A 15,469-nucleotide genomic window follows, 5' to 3' on the forward strand; every position below is an offset into this window, starting at 1 on the left:
AAAGAAATTAATTTAATTTAATTTTATAAAATTAAATTTATTTATATTAATTAAACAGTAAATCTTTTTAATTATTTTATTAAATAATTATATTATATTATTAAAAATTAATTTAAAATTATTATAAAATAAAAGATTTTTAAAATTAAAAATTATTAAATTTATATAATAACGTTTTAATAAAATATTTTATTTTATAATAATTTTAAATTAATTTTTAATAATATAATATAATTTATTAAGTTTTTAATTAATTATATAATAATAATAAATTTAATAAAAATCTCTATTAAAAATAAAAATAATTAATTAATTTTAAAAATATTTTTAAATTTAAATTAAATAAAATATAAAAAAACTTTTATTATAAAATTTTAAAAAATAAAAAAAAAATAAAAAAAAATAAAATAAATAATATTATTAATATTAACTTTTAAAAAATTAAAATATAAATACGTAAATTTAAAAAAGTTTAAACTTTAAATTATAATATAAATTATAAATATTATATTTTTTATAAATAATAATAATAATAAGTTATTTTATTTTAATTTATTTTTTATAATTTAATTTTAATTTTAATTTTTAATTTATGATATATATAACGTAAATATAATTTAATAATTTTTAACAATTATTTTATTAATTTTAAAATTCAAGTCTAAAAATTCCTTTAAAAGGATTAATCTATTTAATGCATAACCTTTCAATCATCGTTACAATATTATTTTAAAGGTGCTTACCCCTCTGCCCCTCCATCAGGTAAGTTATGACTCGAAACTTTCCACTACTCGGATTAACAAGTATTTTTCTTCATCGCAACCTTATCACCAAACATTTGCAAGGTATTGTGATAAGGTAATATCACCATGGCAGATCCCCTCAAGATCGCAGAAGGGCTTCAGAATGCAACCCTTAAAGACCTTAAAGGTAAAGCACACAACTTCTTACTTCGTTTTGCAGTAGTGAATCTGACAGTATCCTGGAGGGACTGAAAAGCGAGATTCCCTAATCGCGATCGAGAAAAAATACCAGCAAGAATGGGAAAGCCAAAGACTTTTCAATGCTGATGCGCCGTCAACGGCTGACATCCCTCTCCATTCCATCTCCGCCGCCGAGTTGCGAGAGAAGTTCCCAAAATTCTTCGGAACAATTGCCTTCCCTTATACAAATGGACGTCTCCACGTGGGCCATGCTTTTTCGTTCAGTAAGGTAGAATTCCATGTCGGCTACGCTCGTATGAAGGGAATCAATGTCCTGTGGCCGCAAGGATACCATTGTACTGGCTTGCCGATCAAGGCTTCCGCCGACAAGCTCGCCAAGGAGGTCGGGATGTTCGGTCAGGAGTTCGAAAAGTACAAAGAGGAAGAGGAGCCCATAGCCCAGACAGTTGCCGCGCCGGCCCAGAGAGAGAGGGAGGATGTGACAAAATTCACCGCAAAGAAAGGCAAGGCCGCCGCGAAGGCGGTTAAAATGAAGTACCAATTCCAGATCATGCAAGCCATGGGCATTCCCGTCCAACAAATACACCTCTTCGCCGACCCGGCCTACTGGCTGGAGTACTTCCCGCCTCTCTGCAAGCTTGATCTGAGTAACTTTGGCAGTAGGATCGATTGGCGCAGACAATTTGTCACAACGGATGCCAATCCATATTTCGATGCGTTTGTCCGCTGGCAGATGATCCGACTAAGAGAGTTGGACAAGATCAAGTTTGGAAAACGGCATACTATTTACTCAATTAAAGATGGACAGCCCTGCATGGACCATGACCGCAGCGAAGGAGAGGGTGTTAACCCTCAATTATATGTGGCTATCAAGATGCGGGTACTTGAGTTTGCCTCCAAAGCTCAAGAGATCCTACAAGGAAAGCTTCCCGACGATGCCAAAATATACCTGGTTCCGGCAACCCTACGAGCGGAGACTATGTATGGACAAGTGGCTTGCTTCGTCTCGCCGAAGATTACCTACGGCGTTTACGAAGCCGCCCCGGGGGAATACTATGTGATGACAGAAAGAGGTGCTAAGAATATGGCTTACCAGGAAATATTCGCCCAAGAAGGTGTTATCAAGAAGATAACCGAGATTGATGGCTCGGATCTCATTGGGTCACTGGTTAATGCCCCTCTTAGCTTCCACAAGGATGGAGTTCGGGTACTTCCCATGGAGTCGATACTTGAGACCAAAGGAACTGGAGTAGTGACATGCGTGCCCTCGGATTCGCCTGACGATTATGCCACGATAACGGACTTGGCTAAAAAGGCCGATTATTACAAGATACAGAAGGAGTGGGCGGAGCTTAATATTCTCCCTATTATCCGGACGCCTACTTCGGACTTGCTCGCCTTGGAACTAGTCAAAAAGTTAAAGATTGCGTCTCCGAAGGATGTGAAGCAACTCAAAGAGGCTAAAGAGTTAGCTTACAAGGAGGGTTTCTACCAGGGCTACATGTTGGTAGGAGACTTCAAAGGTGAAAAGGTAGCAGATGCCAAGCCCAAGGTTCGAGCTCAACTGATTGAAGCTGGTCTTGCCTTCGAATACGCAGAGCCTGAGAACAAAGTTGTCAGCAGGAGTGGCGATGAGTGTACGGTCGCACTCATGGAGCAGTATTATATCGACTACGGAGAGGATTCGTGGCGCACAATCGCTACCAACTATGTCGAGAACAAGAATGGAGATGGCCTCAACACTTATTCGAGCGACGCGCGCAATGCATTCTTAGGAGTTCTTGACTGGCTTAAGCAATGGGCATGCGCTAGGACATACGGTCTCGGCTCAAAACTTCCATGGGCGCCTGAATTCCTGGTGGAAAGTTTAAGTGATTCGACTGTTTACATGAGTTACTATACCGTTGCTCATTTCCTCCATAGTGACCTCTTCGGACGGGAAAAAGGCAGCGGCAACATTGCACCGGAACAGATGATTGACGAGGTTTGGGATTATATCTTTTGCCGCGCGAGTCTTACCGATGATATCCTAGCCAAGTCAAAAATTCCCAAGGAGACTCTGGAGTCGATGCGCCGCGAATTCGAATACTTCTACCCACTTGACTTGAGAGCGAGCGGCAAGGACCTGATCAACAACCACCTTACCTTTTTCCTCTACAACCATATCGCACTATTCCCTAGGGAGTACTGGCCCAAGTCTATTCGAGTAAATGGACATCTGCAGCTTAACGGCGAAAAGATGTCTAAGAGCACTGGCAATTTTATGACTCTCGATGATGGTAAGCTTGCGCCAGGTATTTATTCTTCGCAAACGTTGCTAACTAGGCTGCAGTGGTGAAGAAATTCGGCGCAGATGCGTCTCGTATTGCTCTTGCGGACGCTGGAGATACCATTCAAGATTCTAATTTTGTCGAGGACGTCGCCGACAACACTATGTAAGTCATCCAGATATTAGCTGTAGTTCAGCGATAGATGAACTAATATGTTGCTATCACTAGCCTTCGACTACACACCCTGAGGGAATGGTGCGAAGAGATGGCTAAGAGCCAGGATCTGCGAACGGAGCTGAATGACTTCGAAGACGCACTTTTTGATAACGAAATGAATACGCTACTGCAGGAGGCAAATAATCATTACGAGGAAACGAACTACAAGATGGCCCTGAAATCATGTTTCTATGACCTGATAAATGCAAAGGATGTGTACAGAGGCGCTTGTGTGGCGGCTGGAATCCCGTTGAACAAGGAGTTGGTGTTCAAGTACATAAGACTACAAGCACTATCTCTCGCCCCGATTGCACCACACTGGTCCGAGTACATCTGGCTCGAGATACTTCACGAAGCCCGAACGATACAGGTGGCCCGGTGGCCCGAGGTGCCAGAGGCCAATGCCGGCCTTAGCGCGGCCCGCGCCTACGTTCTCACGACACAGTCTAATATCACGTCGGCGGAGTCGGTGCAGATAAAGAAGATGGCCAAGGGAAAGCAAATGAACTTCGACCCTAAGAAACCCAAGAAGCTGACGATTTTCATAACTCGAGAATTCCCCAAGTGGCAGAATGAGTGCGTCGGTCTGATTAGGGAGACGTGGGATGAAGCGACCAGGACGCAGAAGTGCACCGACAAGGAGCTAAGCGGTCGCATTGCTAAGATAGGCAAAGTGAAGGAAGCGATGCCATTTGTGCAGCTCCTCAAGAAAAGGCTTCGTAACGGAGAGTCGATCGACGTTGTGATGGAACGTAAATTGGACTTCGACGAGTCCAAGACTGTCACGGCCATGGTGCCCGGTTTAAAGAGAGCGGCAGGGTTATCAGATGTCAATGTCTTGTTAGTAACCGAGGGCAGCAAGACGGGAACCGACCTAGTACACGGCGGAGAGATCGACATCAAGTCCCCGATTGCGGAGCAGGCTGTCCCTGGCCAGCCGTCGTTTCTGTTTGAGAACATCGAGGCATAGTTGAAAGGGAATAAGTAGACTCATGTTAGGTATGAATGAGAAGAGGGAAGAAAATAAAAACAACACAAAGTCCTTACAGGATCATATATCCTGGTGGGTTTTAAATGTTCTACCCGAGAGAACTAGCTAGCCTATCTACTGACAGAGTTAACGAAAATGAGACAGTAAAATACTTAAGCCGAGGCTCGCAAGTAGGTTGCGTAGTGATAGTAGTGTTGTATAGGGGTTTAAGGCATCGGTAATAAGTGACGTTGTTTTTTAACCGAAGGCTCGGGGGTTTAACATTGATGTGAGATAAACAAGTATAGTTAAATAAACTTAAGGGGGGCAAGGTTTTTTTTTTTTTTTTTTCCTTTCTCTCTCCCTCTTCACTGGTTGCTGTATTATTATTACTCCACCAATAAGCGACATTCGCAAAACTGCGCCGCCTTTGAACCGACCCCTCACGTTCTTCACCATCCTCACGAACCAAGATGATGGCCAGCAGCCCGCTAAAGATTGCCGTTATCCCAGGCGATGGCATCGGAATCGAAGTGATGCCATATGGTGTCCGATGTCTCGAGGCGGTGGCTAAGGTGTATGGTATCTCGTTGAGCTTCCAGACGTTTGATTTTGCTAGTTGTGACTTTTATAAGAAACATGGGGACATGCTGCCGGCGGACTGGAAAGAGTCTCTTAGCGGGTTTGATGCTATCTACTTCGGCGCCGTTGGCATGCCGGATTTGGTGCCAGATGAGGTGTCGTTATGGGGGAGCTTGTTGAAGTTTAGACGCGAATTCGATCAGTATATCAACCTTCGTCCGTGTCGGCTGTTGGCTGGTGTTGATTGTCCTCGTACGTATTACGCTTCTATAAGCCATCCTTATAAGTCTTCATTATCACTATCCGACACACTAACACAATAATAGTGGCCGGTCGGAAGCCTGGAGATATCGACTTCTGGATCGTGCGGGAAAACACGGAAGGCGAATATAGTAGCATCGGAGGTAAGATTTTTGAGGGGACGGACAGGGAGACAGTTATCCAAGAAACGGTGATGACGCGCACTGGTATCGACAGAGTCCTTCGTTACGCCTTTGACCTTGCGCAAAGCCGGCCGCGGAAGCGTCTTACAAGCGCGACCAAGAGCAACGGCATCAGCATCACCATGCCATACTGGGACTCCCGCGTCCGCGAGATGTCAAGCAAATACCCCGACGTCAATGTAGACAAATACCACATCGACATTCTAACCGCGCATTTCGTCCAGCGGCCCCAAATCTTCGATGTCGTCGTCGGCAGCAACTTATTCGGCGACATCCTATCCGACCTCGGGCCAGCCTGCACGGGTACAATCGGGATTGCGCCGTCGGCCAATATCAACCCGGACCGGCGATTCCCGAGCCTATTCGAGCCGGTGCACGGAAGTGCGCCCGATATCGCTGGCAAGGGCATCGCGAACCCCGTAGGCATGATCTGGGCGGGTCAAATGCTACTTCAGCATTTCGGATACCAGGATGCTGCTGCGGCGGTGTTGCAGGCCATTGAGACGGTGCTCGCGCAGAGGGATCAGAGTGTTATTACGGCTGATATGGGCGGAAAGGGTACTACAAAAACCCTGGGAGATGCTATTGAGGCGGCAATCCTTGCGGCTGGGAAGTAGAGCGTAGAGCGTAGAGCGTATAGGTTTTGGATATTGCCTACTGCGTTCCTATCCCGTATTCGCTGTCATATCTATATTGCTACATCCAGATTGGTATATACTCTTTCATCTTGGTCCCATAACAAACTAAAAGAACAACACGCCCGACTCGGCGCTTAAATACCCGTGTACGCCTGCAGTGACAGCTTATACGTCCCGCACGTAGTACTAACACCCGCGCAGTCGGCTGCTGCACCGCTTTTCCCCTCGGCGATACACGTGTCGAGAATCGAGGCAGCGATCGTGTCCGCGATCCACTGTGAATCTTCCGAGAAACTCTCCTGACTCTTACCACCGCACACCCGACCAAGACAACCGCCTTCCCACCAGTTCAAGCAGAATCCTCCGGCTACCTTGATGGTCCCGTTATTGGCTCGGATATCGCCAATGACGGCCTGGCAGTCGGCTACAGAGGCTGTGGTATCCTACGGCATAAACTTAATTCCGCCGTGCGAAGACTTAAAGCAAGAAGGGTATCGACAAACGTACCTCTAAGCAAGTGCTGAAGCTATCACCCGGGTCCGCGGAAGCGCTGTGCACGGACGTAGCGTGGAAACCTTCAACGTGCGCACCATCGTCAAGCGTAAGGAAACCCTTAGGTCCAGTACCCGTAGCGCGCGACTCAACATGGCTCTCGACCTGGTTCGCGGCCGCGATATACGGACGATGAAGATTCGGTGAGCGTCTCGCGGACACGGCGCCAAAGCTAGCTACGAGCGCAAGGGCCTGAATGGACAACTTGGACAGGAAAATCATTTTGAATTAGACAGCGATAGTGAATTTAACGAGTGAAATGCAGATAAGTCTGCAATAGGCGTGAGCAAAGGGGCGACTGAGAAGTAAAAGAAAGTAACCGTAAGAAATGAAAATGAAGGACGCGGTATATACTATACAGACATCTGGTTATATACCTAACATGATCTTCACTTAGTATAGATAGCGAAGAATGAGACTAACCGTGACTATCCATAGCTTCCCCTGCGCATTGGCTTGTAGCCTTATAATATTATTAAAGAGCATCTTACTATGTGGGTCACTCATAATAACAGGCTAGGTTAGGTTGAACTAGGAAATTTGATGGTATTCGCGGTGTTAGTATGTATGAAGACCCATAATCCCCAGGTTCGCGCTACAGGGATAACAAAGAATCCCTGACAAATTACTGATATGAACTTTTAGTCGTCTATAAGTGATAACGACGTGTATATTACTGTATGGAAAGTTATCATTGTTTTACTTGATTTAATCGCGTTCGTGAGTAAGTGACCCTGAGGTGCTGTAAGTATGAGTGTAGGAAGGGAACTAGTCATATATTCTGCTCAACGTGACTAAAAGCCTGAGAAGCACGTATTACATATACGAGTGTGCTATCTGTGGAACGTATGTACTAAGTCGTATCGCAATGAATTAAAGTCAAAGCACCTCAGCCCTATAAGGCGCGGCTATATCATAAGCTAATCTACTACATGGGCAGTTCACCACCACGGCCTCCATATTCCTTGAAACCTCTCAGTAAACGGATGATACGGGCATGGGATACGGGCATGGGTGGGTATCACGTATTCTGAATTGAAGCCTGGCGTATATCACATAGTCGAGTAGTATCCCAGACTAGAATGGACCCTTCTCTGTCTTGTTTCCGATGTGGTTGAAGCAGCCTAGAAAACCATCGTGATTCCAGATAACACGATCTGGATAATGGGTTAGTACTGTTAACACTGTCATTAATATAAGACAGGAAATCGTACTGAGATCGTAGGTAGTAGAGGCGAAACGGCCTTGGCCATTGAGGCAGTCACAAGTCAGGATGAAGTCGACGTTGCTCCCGCGAACCGCGCAGTTGCCGCAGGTAGACCAGTAGCTTCCACTGCCCAACATTCATGTTAACAAACCAAGAAAGATGTAAGACGCGGACAAGGTCTCATACCTGGCGTAGGGGTAGAGCTTGCCACCGTAGTTGGTTAGGCAGACGTTGGTGTCGAGCCTTTACCGAGTCTCCGAGTAAGTAAATACAGTCAAAATAGTCTTTGTCTATGAAGACTTACCAAGTCCAGTCGTAGCTGTACTCGGCCCAGTTGTTGTTGTTGCAGTACATTCCAAGGTAATTGTCTGACATGAAGCCAGTCTGCCAGGTGCAGTTGGAAACGAAGCCTTGAGCATTGGCTACTTGAGCAGCAGCTCCAATTACTACTGCGGTGATGGTAGTGAAGGACTTCATCGTGTTCATAATATAACCTTATTATGCCTTTGGTTGTTTTCGGTGATCCTTTCACAAGGAGTAAAGGAGTGACAGCTTCCGCGTTGTGGGAAGTGATGAGCATAGACAGCGAGAAGGATGGATGCGGATGAAGAAGCAGGCAATTCGACTGAGGTATGTGAGGGAGTGACTCAGTCGGATTATGATGTGTTGCCTAGAAAGAAAAAAAAGGGTTGTGCACCTGTTGTCAGCCGCGTATATACGCGCTCTACGCGCGTGTCTGATAGATTCTTAGAGAACGACTACATGTGGTTTGAGATGCATCTAAAGGCCAGGAGGTAGAATTAGAAGCACCACTACGGGACGAAACATATGTAACTGCCTCCTATAAGCTTTCATCTCAAACCGCACCAATACGATAGAGACGTTCTAATTATAAGTAGGGTCACGCTTTCCTCACGAAACAGCAAACCTCAGCATATTAAGGGGCAACACGTTAGGGATAACACGTTAGGGGTAACGCACCTACCTAAGCACATAATTACCTATGTTTTACCAACAAGTTGCGTATAAATTAAGTTTATTCACCTTGGGACGGAATAATTTGCTGTGTCTTGCGCCAAGGTCTGGCTTTCGTGTAAGCAGTGCGAGAGTCTTAGCACAAGTTGATATAAGCTCTCCGGTGTGTTCTATGCTGTGCATCCTATGTCGTGTATCACGAAGGGGCTCATGATTTTTAACTACAGTAACACGAAATAAAGAGACTCCCACAGTGTTAAGACCACTGAATGGATTTTGACCTTAGACAACAAATACAAATCTAAACTACTGTCCAAACTACTGCACCGTCACTTAACTATACATGGGTTGGCCATCTACCTATTCAACTATCATAAATATCTCTTAATTAGGTAGCTATGGTTCATCATGTATGTCATCCGGCGAGCTGAAAAGGGGAGTTGCTTTGTAGATATAGCAGTCCTCTCCATGGAACATTGGCTTTCATTGGTTGGCTTTGTATGCGTAACGCCTGATTAAGCTATCCCCCGACGGCTGGTATCACTTGGTAGTGTGATAACCCCCTTACCCCCCATTTACCCGGCTTTGTGAAGCGAAGCAGCTAATCAACCTTGAAACTATGTATCTATCCATACATTAGTGCACTTATACGGCAATGCGATAACCACGCATCTCAAGCACTCTTTTCCAAGTAGGCAATAGTCCGTATTAACCATGGATATTCTCGGGATGCCTCTGCTTAGAACGGTACTCGCCGGAGGCACGAGGCTCGGCCGGTCCATACGCCGACTCCAGACTATAAAATATCTGGCGACCCCGCCGTTACCTTCAGTCCTGCTCCGACCTACTAATCATCTTAGATTTCTTCATTCTTCGCCTGCAACTACGTCGCCTACCATGGACAAATTCGAAACCGAACCGACCAGCAGCTGGCTTGGCCATCGAGGTGCTGCTGCTTTTGACCTGAGAAGTAAGTCGTTGCCCCTTTAACCCAGCTTCTTATACTGGGTACTTAACTCTCATGCACACATAGGCGATACTATGACAACTCCAACTCAAGCTATGTTATTTGCTATTCAGAAAACGACGTTACTAGATGACGTGTTTCAAGAAGATCCGACCACCACAGACCTCGAGGCGCACGTAGCCTCACTAACAGGCAAAGAAGCTGGTCTATTTGTTCTCTCTGGTACGATGGGGAATCAAATCGCTCTACGTACCTTGCTCACCCAGCCTCCCCACGGCGTGCTGACTGATCACCGTTCTCACATTATCCAATACGAAGCTGGAGGGTAAACGCCACCGTCTACCGCTGTATCCTCCTGGGGGCTGACTATTGCAATACACAGTGTTGCATCTCTATCCGGTGCCATGATCAAGGCCGTAGTGCCTAGTAACGGCAATTACCTGACTCTAGAGGATATCCAATCCAACGTCACACTCGGGGACGAAGTGCATTCCTGCCCAACGCGCGTCATCAGCCTCGAAAATTCGCTAGCCGGCCTAGTCACACCCCTAGACGAGGTTCGCAGGATCTCGGAGTTTGCGCGGGGGCACGGCATACTTATGCATTGTGACGGTGCTAGGCTATGGGAGGTAGTCGCCTCCGCCGGCGGGTCGCTGCAGGACTTCTGCCAATACTTCGACACCGTTTCCCTGTGCTTCTCTAAGGGTCTAGGTGCTCCGATCGGAAGTATAATCGTCGGCAGTAAGCCACTCATAAAGCATGCGAGATGGGTGCGCAAAGCTCTCGGCGGCGGTCTGCGTCAATCCGGTGTCGTTACGGCCGCGGCTAGGGTAGCAGTCGACGTGACCTTCGGGAAAGGACCCCACGGCGAGGGTGGACTACTACAAGACACGCACGCGACAGCCAAGCGCGTGGAGAAGATGTGGACGGACCTAGGTGGCAAGGTGGATGTTCCCGTCCAGACGAACATGGTCTGGCTTGACTTACAATCCTTAAACACCACACCGTCCAGGTTTGTCGAATTAGGTCGACAAGCCGGCTTGAAACTGAATGGTAATCGTATTATAACACACTACCAGGTTGGCGAGGAAGCTCTCCAGAGATTGGTTGGTGTCTTTGAGAAAATCGCTGCTGAGAAAGGGGCTAGCCATTCCGACGAACCCTGTGAGACGGCTGAAGGCCTGGGTCCTTACGGAAGTAATCCTTAACGTGATGGGACGGGCCGGAGAAGTTGTGCGATCCTCGATTAGCCTGATTACCCTCACTGTACACATTTCTTAAATAACATCTCTCTGTATGAGGTGCGTACCAAACTAAAATTTCATATCCTTAAGAATTGTACCTTCAAGTACGTCAGTCGCGAAGGAGTAAATACTAGCAAACACAGAACAGTGCTCAAAAACGGCACTGTCATATAAAATGCCAAAACTCTGAGCTCTGGTGGTCTGCGCACAAGTCGTGCGATGGGAATAGATACGTTTGACAGTATAAGAGGTAACAGGAGAAAAACTCGCCCTGCTCTTCTTCTCAAGAACACCCGAAAATCTTAGAAATTACCCAGCTTTCTCTAGCGGGTCATACATCTCTCAGCATCACCTTTTCTCAAAACTTTAGGCTATCTAGATCTGGCTTTCTTGCCGTCCACGATCTGCTCCTCAACGCCTCCCTAACTTATTTGTGCAGAGGATGCCGTTATATACAACGCACATGGGATATTCTTAAGAGCCAGCTCCTTTTTAGAGTGCTCTTCATATATACGGTAGCCCAGATATTGACACGGTCCTCCCGCAATTTGTACCCTAGCGCCAAACTACTCCGACTCGAAGCAGTACTCCTCTTTCGATACTGGCTCATAATCGGGGGTATTATGCGTAAAAATGGCAGTTTGTAAACAAGAGACACAGCCTGGCCCCTAATCACCACGCTATTGGAATGGCACTTTGCTGCTTTTGTTGGATAGATGCTGCCACCGAACGCCGAGCAAGTTAAAACGACTCGAATCAATAACCGTGTAGTCCACCTCCGATTTTCTTTTCCTTATGTCTTCTTGCCGAAAATCGCCCGACTTTTTGACTTGCTTCGGCCGCGCTTCGATTTCGGGCTGCCAACATCATCGCTATATTTCGCCTTGTGTATCCTATAACATGATATTAGTCAAAAGCATTGCGCCACCTAGCCGAAAGAAAACTAACCAGCTATTCCCCGGCATACTCATGCCCTTCGCCTCGGCCATGCGGTAAAATTTGGCGCTTTTCTTAAGGTCTTTCTTGCAGCCCACGCCTTTAGCATAACAGAAGCCAGCCTCGGCAAGAGCATCAACATCACCCCAACCTATCAAATTTGTTAGATTACGCCTCGAATATTTCCTTCAAGGTTTGACTCACTGCCGGCAATTTCGAAGCATCGTAAAGCAAGTGCTTTATCCTGCTCGATTCCCCAACCATTCATATGGCTGACACCTAACTCATAGATGCTTAGAGCAAATTGGGCCTTGCGGGTTTTATGGTCCATGAAATCAACTGTTTTACCCTCCTTGGCATGATCCTCATCCTCTGCGATTTCGGCGCTCACAACATCGGCTGCCTTCCGTAGCCACTCGACACCTTCTCGCTGGTTCGCTCGCATGCCCCATCCGTGTCTACAAGCTAACGCATACAGTAGCATACCAGTCGGGTCGCCGGCACGCGCAGCAAATCGCAGGTGATAGGTAGATTCTTTTACAGAGCCCTCCTCGTGACACTTAATGCCCTTTGCCAAATGCTCTTCCGCACTCATTTCAGAGGTTGTAGGCGCATGAGAATGCTGTGACCTCGGTGGCCTAATGGTACTAGCCGAGTCACTTGTGGATACCGACATTGGCGTTCGTCCTCGGCCTTGGTCATGGAGTGGAGATGTAAGGGTGCGCCCCCTAGGCACATCCTCAGATGGTCTACTCGTGTCAGTTGAGGGACGACTTGGGTCAGGTGACGACTGTCTTCCTTCTAAAGACATCTCGTTGGAAAGTTTACTTCGTTCGATGGATGGACGTCCTAGGAGAGAATCGGCTGCGTGTTGACCTTCTTGCGTTCTCGACGAGGAACTCGAAGGCCTAGTAGGAGGCGATGGTGGCGCTTGACTACTCCTTTGCGGCTCATCGCGGAAAATAACCGAGTTGCGCTGTAATGACTTACCCCTCGGTAGTGCGTATTTAGAATAGATATATGAAGGAACACCTTTTCCGTCCTCGGTGGAATGACCATCTAAGAAAGCCTCACTGTGTATACTAACTGGGGTGTGTGCAGTCTCATCGGCAAGTACGAAGGATGGTTGGCTGTCCGACGAAGCTTGTCGAGTTGGTGGATCTAGGCCTGGCGTGCCAGTCCGGCTGAGCGGTCGAGAAAAGTTAAAAGCAGGACGTGGCAAAGGCGCAGAAGCCTCGGAACTAATCGAGGGAGATCTTTGGTAGTGCGCAATTGGCGACGCAAGACCCGGCCCCGAGAAACTACTGCCCGATGAAAGCTTCCGGGATGGTTGTGAGTAGAAAGAAGCACTCAAGGTATCGTCATTAGCATCCAAAGGTGCAGACATTATACTTGAAGAACGCTTGGGGAAGATAGACCTTGGCGGAACTAAACTAGCAGATTCATGGGAGGTCGTTTTGGTGAGCTTCTCTGGGGACGGTGGAAAGCGGGTGCTGGTGGGCGAAAGCTCTCTGGGTTCGATATCATGCTCTGTTGGTGTATGGTCCGTTGCCTTATCTGCTACACTTTCCAAGTCACCAGGTGATTCTTCTCGGCGCGCACCATATATTCCTTCATCCTCCTGGAGCTTTTCAAGGTGTCGACCGCGCGCGTTTTCGAGAAATGGGTTTGGAGGCACTGGTATCGATTGGTCGGGCGTGGGAGGTATGCGACTCATTCGAGGGTGCATCGAAACAGGCCGCTCTGATGGCGATTCCACCTCTGTAGTCAAACCAAGCCCGGTATTTTGCTGGGGGGTCTCAGGTCCTTCCTCAGACGAGTCGTAGGACATAGAGCGAAAGTATTCTGAACGACCTTGAACAATTAACGGGCTTTCTGTTGTCAATGGGGGTAGACGGCTCATCCGTCTCCCAGTTTTGGCGCTGTCCTCGAGCTGCTTGGCAAGCAAGCGGCTCTGAGCAGCGAAGGCATCAAGGGGGGATAAGGCGGGAGGAACCTCCCCAGCGACATGTAATCGCGGTGACCTTAGAGGACGAGAGGCACTGCTGTTGACCGAGGCTGACGAATCGGCCCTGAGGTCGATGAAATTAGGCCTATTGGCCATGGTAAGGCAAAAATTATCGGAATTGGTATCAAAATGGGTGTTTAGTAAATGTAATGGATCTTGAGATAAATCGTAGTGTTGGATCTCCTGATCCGCCTGGAGACCAGGCGACTAGAGCGGATTCAGGTGGTAACCGAATGCCGAGGAGGCGTAGTCCCCAATCCAACCGGATATCTAATATGTATTGGTAAGTCGAAAGCGAAGCTTGTGAAGGCGATACCCTAGGAGCGCATAAAACATCAAGTCGACTTTGTAGGTCTACCTAGAAAATGGTATGCGACAGGAATGTAGGATCGGCGTATTCAGAGGATCGAAGTAAGCGTAAACATGAGTCTATTGCTTAGGTGGTTAGGGTTGTAATGCACTACAGGTAGGTTTGCGAAGAAATAAAATGCCGTCTTCTTTTCGATACTGCCCGCGTAATATGTACGTAGGTGGCAGAAAGGCATACAATCAGATCCGAAGTTGACGAAAGGGGTGAAAGGAAAGAGAGACTGGGAAAAGTGATAGGTACGAATAATAACTAAGTTAGTAGGTTAAGTGTAGGTGCAAAGAACGGACGATGAAAGGTATCACCAAAGGAGTACCTAGCCTTAACAGCAGGGTCAACAGAGAATAGGAATAGAAAAGTGAATCTTTACTTTGTCAGCAAAAATACGTGTACGATAGTTAAGGAGAAGGTGAACAATCAAAAGTTTGATTTGAGATTACCCCAGGGTTCAATCGTCAGAAGGAGAGGGTCAAAAGAGCCAGGAAGCCAGGAGCCAGCAGCCAGGAGCCAGCAGCCAGGAGCCAGCAGCCAGCCAGATTGCTTCTAGTATTGCGTAAGGTACGTAGTACAGTGTAAGAAGGGACTTACCGAGCCCCTACTACTACTACTTAGGTTAGTACTATGTACACAACCGTACAAACGGCTGGGTAACCCCTACTGTTCCTAAGTACTGTCTGCCACACGGTCTCCCGAAATGAAAGTAATCCGGGGGCAGCCATTCCTTATTTGGTGAATTGGTATTTTGACATAGGAACTCGAATTAGCTAATATGTAATGCATCCTGCATCCTGCATGACAGGTCAATTAGTTACAGAGTTTGGTACGTATGTACTGTGCAATAAATTCAACTTGATGTACCTATTCAAATACAGGTCTGGGTATATCAAAATAGCCACTTAGGTACCTATGTATAATACCCAGAACGAAAAGTACATATGCTAACGCCACGCATAAATATGTAAGAAACAGACAACTCGTATTAATGTTTACGTTAAACTAAGCCCCTAACATCGCCTTCTAGCTCGCAAATAGAAACCAACTACGCCAGTAAACAGCAACTGGAAACAAATTGCATACGAATCCAAGTCTCAGCTTTAAAGAGCGGAAAATGGATCTGAAGTTAGTTACCCCTTGACGCCATTGCTTGGAC

At 46.6% G+C, this 15,469-nt stretch overlaps 6 protein-coding genes across 6 annotated transcripts; 3 read left to right on the plus strand and 3 right to left on the minus strand.

Annotated features, from left to right (window-relative positions):
• The first annotated feature begins 762 nt into the window (after positions 1-762).
• Positions 763-4,455, plus strand: F4813DRAFT_60569 (leucyl-tRNA synthetase). Its single transcript, XM_049248692.1, has 4 exons — positions 763-930; positions 989-3,223; positions 3,277-3,379; positions 3,443-4,455. Exons 1-4 carry the CDS (start codon positions 870-872, stop codon positions 4,398-4,400), a joined length of 3,357 nt encoding a protein of 1,118 aa, XP_049099780.1. The 5' UTR covers positions 763-869; the 3' UTR covers positions 4,401-4,455.
• A 311-nt stretch (positions 4,456-4,766) lies between these two features.
• Positions 4,767-6,291, plus strand: F4813DRAFT_60577 (tartrate dehydrogenase). Its single transcript, XM_049248693.1, has 2 exons — positions 4,767-5,234; positions 5,309-6,291. The coding sequence occupies exons 1-2, from the start codon at positions 4,874-4,876 to the stop codon at positions 6,040-6,042; spliced, it is 1,095 nt and encodes a 364-aa protein (XP_049099781.1). The 5' UTR covers positions 4,767-4,873; the 3' UTR covers positions 6,043-6,291.
• Positions 6,120-7,140, minus strand: F4813DRAFT_60591 (uncharacterized protein). The gene is made up of 2 exons (XM_049248694.1): positions 6,571-7,140; positions 6,120-6,506 (listed from the first exon to the last, which is right to left on the minus strand). The coding sequence occupies exons 1-2, from the start codon at positions 6,835-6,837 to the stop codon at positions 6,198-6,200; spliced, it is 576 nt and encodes a 191-aa protein (XP_049099782.1). The 5' UTR covers positions 6,838-7,140; the 3' UTR covers positions 6,120-6,197.
• Positions 7,141-7,643: 503 nt separating this feature from the next.
• Positions 7,644-8,376, minus strand: F4813DRAFT_395984 (uncharacterized protein). Its single transcript, XM_049247774.1, has 4 exons — positions 8,127-8,376; positions 8,009-8,065; positions 7,830-7,948; positions 7,644-7,772 (listed from the first exon to the last, which is right to left on the minus strand). Exons 1-4 carry the CDS (start codon positions 8,306-8,308, stop codon positions 7,693-7,695), a joined length of 438 nt encoding a protein of 145 aa, XP_049099783.1. The 5' UTR covers positions 8,309-8,376; the 3' UTR covers positions 7,644-7,692.
• A 976-nt stretch (positions 8,377-9,352) lies between these two features.
• Positions 9,353-11,023, plus strand: F4813DRAFT_60664 (pyridoxal phosphate-dependent transferase). The gene is made up of 3 exons (XM_049248695.1): positions 9,353-9,767; positions 9,831-10,089; positions 10,147-11,023. The coding sequence occupies exons 1-3, from the start codon at positions 9,512-9,514 to the stop codon at positions 10,970-10,972; spliced, it is 1,341 nt and encodes a 446-aa protein (XP_049099784.1). The 5' UTR covers positions 9,353-9,511; the 3' UTR covers positions 10,973-11,023.
• A 778-nt stretch (positions 11,024-11,801) lies between these two features.
• On the minus strand, positions 11,802-14,048 carry F4813DRAFT_389086 (uncharacterized protein; the record flags this gene model as incomplete). Its single annotated transcript, XM_049246779.1, has 3 exons — positions 11,802-11,901; positions 11,957-12,095; positions 12,149-14,048. 3 exons carry the CDS (start codon positions 14,046-14,048, stop codon positions 11,802-11,804), a joined length of 2,139 nt encoding a protein of 712 aa, XP_049099785.1.
• Between the last annotated feature and the right edge of the window lie 1,421 nt (positions 14,049-15,469).

The sequence above is a fragment of the Daldinia decipiens genome (assembly GCF_022478715.1).
Source record: "Daldinia decipiens strain CBS 113046 unplaced genomic scaffold F4813scaffold_15, whole genome shotgun sequence".
Classification (NCBI taxonomy): Eukaryota; Fungi; Ascomycota; class Sordariomycetes; order Xylariales; family Hypoxylaceae; genus Daldinia; species Daldinia decipiens.